Source organism: Zea mays, chromosome 3, assembly GCF_902167145.1.
Source record: "Zea mays cultivar B73 chromosome 3, Zm-B73-REFERENCE-NAM-5.0, whole genome shotgun sequence".
NCBI classification, from domain to species: Eukaryota; Viridiplantae; Streptophyta; class Magnoliopsida; order Poales; family Poaceae; genus Zea; species Zea mays.
This window is the reverse complement of record NC_050098.1, coordinates 190,924,443-190,930,204: the sequence shown is the minus strand read 5'-3', so window position 1 is coordinate 190,930,204 and position 5,762 is coordinate 190,924,443. Positions and strand designations below refer to the sequence as shown.

The following is a 5,762-nucleotide window of genomic DNA, read 5'->3' as shown; positions in this document are numbered from 1 at the left end:
CCAAATCATGAACTCGTTGTTCATCACATAAATTTTGGACCATGATCTCATTAATCATTACGATACTTATTGATTATAGGAAGAACAAGCATATCGGAGATAAAACCCGTGGGTAACCCGCGGGTACCCGCTAACCCGATGGGTACGGGTTTGGGCAAAATCTCAAACCCGTCATGGGTACGGGTTTTTTAATGGGCATAAATATTTTTCACGGGTACGGGTTTGGGACGACAAAACCCAGCGGGTTTGTACCCGTTGCCATCTCTAATGTGGACGTGGGGCAGGACAGGTCCAAAGTGTCACAGTATCAACAGGCGCCTACATTAATATCTCACCTTTTGTACGCACCTCGTCCGTCCGATGACTCCATTTGTTCCCGCGGAACACCGATCTGCCGTCCACTTGTTAAATCGCCTGGGTTAAGTTGAAACACCATCTTTAAATATAGCAATTCCATTTTTTATTCGCTCCTCACACGTCGCCGTCGCTTCTCGTTATTAATATCGCCGTCGCCTCGCACCTCCCTTTGTTCCGTCGCCCCGCATTGCTCGCCCAGAGTTCTTGTTTAGGCAAAGGCAAAAGCAGGAGCAAAAAGGTAAGAACACTTCCAGATTCCTCCCCCATTCGCATGTCTTTCCATTTCTCGATGCTTTGCTTGCGCCCTCGTTCGTTCGTCAGATCGACTACCACCATCTTTCGCGCCTGATTTGCTTGTGTCCTCGTATTAACTGAACCAGATTTGGTCTGGACCAGATTTTAAACGACTGTGCTGTTCGTTGAATCTCAATCCGCCGTGCGAATTAACTGAATAGGGTATTTTACATCACGTGTTCAGATCTAATTGATTATAGCGACACAGTATGGCGGATTCTGAAACCAGGCGCAGATCTGCTTGGTTATGATGCGGATTTGCTGCTTGTCTAACATGTTGCTGACTGCTGTGTGATATTTGGTAGGTTTCGTTGGCGATGGCGAGCTCGTGGACGCTTCCTGACCACCCGAAGCTCCCCAAGGGGAAGCCGGTGGCTGTCGTCGTGCTGGACGGATGGGGCGAGGCCAACCCCGACCAGTACAACTGCATCCATGTCGCTCAGACTCCTGTCATGGACTCGTTAAAGAATGTGTGTATGCTTTCCTTTACACCTGCCCGTCTGCTTGGGTTGCGTGGATGCTCTTATTTTTTGGTCTGTCTAATTTATACTGTACTGTACTAGATGTCTAGACATCTTGGTTCTGATTGTTGCTAAATTTGCACTGGCTGCGTTTTTATCGGGAGCCTAATTCTTAGCTCCAGTTCAGTGATGACGGATCTAATTTGAATTAATACTTGTATGTAATGTCTTTTAGATTTTATATATAATCTTGATTAAGGTTAAGTTCTACAGATTAAGGTTATATGCTTTGTCCACACCAATACTCACTGTTATGTATATGGGGCTTTGGGGAAATCATTGAATGCTGGGTTTTTCTCTGAATACAAAAGTTTATGTAATAGGATCGTCTGAAAATGGTTATGCCCTGAGGTCACTAATGCTTTGAAAGTGTATCCATTCAACTGCTTGTTTGACCCGTTGTCTCATACTTAGTGTTAATGAAAAATTACATGGAGTTGCATGAAACCTCTGCTTCTTTCTCACGGACGAAAGATTGTTCTGTTCTGTCAGCATAATTTGATTTGCAGGTATACTGTCTTCATGCACTCACCCTTTTGTGAAATACATGTATTAGGGTGCTCCTGAGAAATGGAGACTAGTGAAGGCTCATGGAACAGCTGTGGGTCTCCCATCTGATGATGACATGGGCAACAGTGAAGTTGGTCACAATGCACTTGGTGCTGGTCGGATTTTCGCCCAAGGGTATGTTAGATATTTAGTTATTTTTGGAAATATGTTTTCTGTTGTAACTAATGCGCTGTGGTTTCAATATTGCATTTGAACATCAATGTCGAAAGCTATACTTTTTCTATACAGGCCAAGCCTCCACGTGAGATAGACATGTAGTTGCTTACAAATAATTTTGTCCATAAAAGATCAAAATCTTTGTAGCTTGGAACAGTACAAAGTTTATTCTTCATGACGATAATAGACCCTGTAATTTTGTTATTTTTATTGTCATCAATTACCAGTTTCATTGACACATCAATGATTTTATTAATTTTATTGCTTTGAGCAATTGATGCTAACTAGGATACCAATCTTGCATGTGCTGATTTGTTTCTCACTACTGCAGTGTACTTTTTGGCTCAACATTTGAATTCGCATGCAACCAAGAACTTGATCTTAGTGTACTATTTTGTTTGTCATGTTAGTCTTAGATAAAACCTTTAGTCCTTAAGAGTACATACTAGATGTTCTCTGATCTGACTGAGTACTGCATTCTTTTTGTCTATAGTGCTAAGCTTGTTGATCAAGCTCTTGCCTCAGGAAAGATTTATGATGGAGATGGGTTCAACTACATCAAAGAATCTTTTGAAAATGGTACTCTTCACCTTATTGGGTTGTTGAGTGATGGTGGTGTCCACTCCCGCCTTGACCAACTGCAGGTTTGCTAATAATCTTTATTCAATTTATATTAGTTAAGTTACAAGCGTACCACAAGATTTACTTTTATTTGCTCTATCCAGTTACTTCTGAAAGGTGTCAGTGAGAGAGGAGCAAAAAAAATTCGTGTGCACATCCTTACCGATGGGCGTGACGTTTTGGATGGCAGCAGTGTTGGTTTCGTGGAGACCCTAGAGAATGATCTTTTGGAGCTTCGAGGCAAGGGTATTGATGCACAGATTGCTTCTGGTGGTGGAAGGATGTATGTTACCATGGACCGTTATGAGGTGAATGTTTCTTGTCGTATTCAAGCATCAGTGTTCATTGTCTAGCAACTTGGCTTACAGTTTTGTTGTGTTTAATACCTTCCAGAATGACTGGGATGTGGTTAAACGTGGCTGGGATGCTCAGGTGCTCGGAGAAGCACCCTACAAATTCAAAAGTGCACTTGAGGCTGTGAAAACACTGAGAGCACAGCCCAATGCTAATGACCAATACTTGCCCCCATTTGTGATAGTTGATGACAGCGGCAAAGCTGTTGGGCCTGTATTAGATGGTGATGCAGTTGTCACTATCAACTTCCGGGCTGATCGCATGGTTATGCTTGCTAAAGCACTAGAGTATGCAGATTTTAACAATTTTGACCGTGTACGTGTCCCCAAAATTCGATATGCTGGGATGCTTCAGTATGATGGTGAGTTGAAGCTTCCAAGTCGCTACCTTGTTTCCCCACCAGAGATAGATAGAACATCTGGGGAGTACTTGGTGAAGAATGGCATCCGCACCTTTGCTTGCAGGCAAGTACTATATGTCTTTCAGCCCTTCTCTTGATACCTTTTTTGCTCACTTCAATATCGTAAATCTCTTGAGTCATCTAAGTCAGCATCGTTCATTTGTTTTGAATCAACATTATTAAGTGTATTCAATACAATCTTGTACTTACATGTTAGGGACACTTGGCCTCTGGAAAGATAATGTCGCAAGCTATCTCCACTATCTTATACTGCATAGGTACTAGGATATTTGACATTTGCAGAAACGAGTTTTTTCTAGGGTAATCTTCTAGCTGCAGAGGAGTATGCTGACATTGTGCTAACTTAGGCTGATAAGTGATATTTACTTGCATTGTTCTGTCCATACTGCCTTAATACTGTAATATTATGGCTGCAAAATGGTATTTTTGGATTGACTCATTGATGTATCATCCTTGTGCTTGCAATGGCATTTCTTCATTTTTTCTTCTTATTTTTACTTATGCTGCAACATTGATTTGTGTGTGACAGTGAGACAGTGAAATTTGGCCATGTCACATTTTTCTGGAATGGTAACCGCTCGGGATACTTTGATGAAACTAAGGAAGAGTATGTAGAAGTTCCTAGTGACAGTGGTATTACATTCAATGTTGCACCCAAGATGAAGGCGCTTCAAATTGCTGAGAAAGCTAGGGACGCTCTCCTAAGTGGAAAGTTTGACCAGGTAAATAATTTGAAATTTCTATTAGAGGAGTCTTTTGGTTTCCATTTCTCTTAGCATAATGTTGTTACAGGTACGTGTCAACCTGCCAAATGGTGACATGGTTGGTCACACTGGGGATATTGAGGCTACCGTTGTTGCTTGCAAGGCAGCTGATGAAGCTGTTAAGGTGAGAGCATCAATAAAAGTTCGCTTACATGTGTGTTGTCACCATTATTCTGCATTGGAAGTTCATACATCAATAAAAGTTCACTTACAGTAGCACACTTGATAGGCTTTTGCATATGTTTAACTAGATGTTCTTCTGAACAGATCATTCTGAATGCTGTCGAGCAAGTTGGTGGTATTTACCTTGTTACTGCCGATCATGGCAATGCTGAGGATATGGTGAAAAGGAACAAATCTGGCAAGCCGTTGCTCGACAAGAATGGTGGTATCCAGATTCTAACCTCGCATACCCTTCAGCCGGTGAGTGCAATGCCATTTGACGCCATGTCTTTGGTTATCTCCTAGTAAAACCAAACACATGTTGATTGCTTGGATGTTAATGCCTCTAAAACTTGCAGGTGCCGGTTGCCATTGGAGGCCCTGGTCTTCACCCCGGAGTGAAATTCCGGAACGACATTCAAATCCCTGGGCTCGCCAATGTAGCCGCAACTGTGATGAACCTCCATGGATTTGAGGCCCCTGCTGACTACGAGCAAACCCTAATTGAAGTGGCTGACAACTAAATACTGGCCAGCTATGTCCAATTTTGGTTCTATAGTTTTGAGAAGGGATATGGCCATGCCATTCAATAATTTCTGTTTGCAAGCACGTTGCTCAAACTCACCAAAACATTGAGAAACGCCTTTTGACTTGCATTTAGATGCTCTATTTATACCGTTGACAATCGTCTCTTCTGGCTTTTAGCAGTTTGATGGCTATCTTTACTTAGCTATATAATGTATCTGAGACTGCAAACTTTGTGTCAGTCAAACTGCTCGAGGTTATATGCTGTTTGTGTGGGTCATCACGTGTGATTACCTTCGCACGCATTGACGCATGAATTGTGTTCACCATTCTAATTGCAAGGCATTTTGATGGGCTACAATGTTTGGGAGCAAGATAATTTCAGCCCCTTCATTCGCCTAGCTCTCCCAAATAAGCCTTAGGTCCTGTTTGGAAGTTTGGTATTTTTTACGGTTTGGTTTGGAAGTTTGGTATTTTTTTTACGGTTTGGAGGCAATACCATGGTGTTTGATGTCACCGTGGTATTGGAACTTGAAAGCCAAAAGATGTTAGGTTGATATAGATAAAATACAGTTTTAAATATTATGGTTTATTCAAAAACGTAATATTTTTGGAGTTTTGAAAAAATCCACTTAAGACCTCAGTTTTCTTCTGTTCTCTCGGTAAATACTTAGGTTTTCTAATGGAACTAAACACATGTAGGTTTTAAGCAATACCATGATTTTACTACCGTAAGGTAATATTGTAGTATTTGTGTCATGTATAATTGTAAACTATGGTATTTCAAAAATACAGAATTTCAAATCTCCATTACCAAACATGCCCTTAAAGGTTTCCCCCTCAACCCCTTTCAATTTCAAAGAGGATTTGAGTTTAGTTTGACATTATTTTTTAACGGTATAACACAATGCACATACTAGGGAAATAAGGGGGTGTTTGGTTTGAGGAATTATTCTATCTAAGATAAGTTGGTGCATCATGAGTCTATTTCTTAAATTTGGTGGAATAACTTCATTC

At 41.1% G+C, this 5,762-nt stretch overlaps 1 protein-coding gene across 2 annotated transcripts; it reads left to right on the top strand.

The window, feature by feature from the left end:
* Positions 1–540: 540 nt before the first annotated feature.
* On the top strand, positions 541–5,071 carry LOC100381658 (23-bisphosphoglycerate-independent phosphoglycerate mutase 1). 2 transcript variants are annotated; one of them, NM_001174473.1, is made up of 10 exons: positions 541–595; positions 957–1,121; positions 1,729–1,856; positions 2,392–2,542; positions 2,624–2,827; positions 2,913–3,337; positions 3,824–4,016; positions 4,087–4,182; positions 4,326–4,481; positions 4,580–5,004. In NM_001174473.1, exons 2-10 carry the CDS (start codon positions 969–971, stop codon positions 4,742–4,744), a joined length of 1,671 nt encoding a protein of 556 aa, NP_001167944.1. In that variant the 5' UTR covers positions 541–595; positions 957–968; the 3' UTR covers positions 4,745–5,004. The 2 variants fall into 2 exon arrangements, with proteins under 2 accessions (NP_001167944.1, XP_008673073.1); XM_008674851.3 differs by having other exon boundaries at positions 588–813; positions 4,580–5,071.
* The last annotated feature ends 691 nt before the right edge of the window (positions 5,072–5,762 follow it).

What these genes read in the sequence shown, in the direction of transcription:
- LOC100381658 (XM_008674851.3), top strand. Translation starts at nt 969, where the DNA reads ATGGCGAGCTCGTGGACGCTTCCTGACCACCCGAAGCTCCCCAAGGGG. An exon ending in TAAGTGGAAAGTTTGACCAG is followed by an intron (nt 4,017 to 4,086) that starts GTAAATAATTTG and finishes ATGTTGTTACAG; the next exon opens with GTACGTGTCAACCTGCCAAA. An exon ending in CAGCTGATGAAGCTGTTAAG is followed by an intron (nt 4,183 to 4,325) that starts GTGAGAGCATCA and finishes TCTTCTGAACAG; the next exon opens with ATCATTCTGAATGCTGTCGA.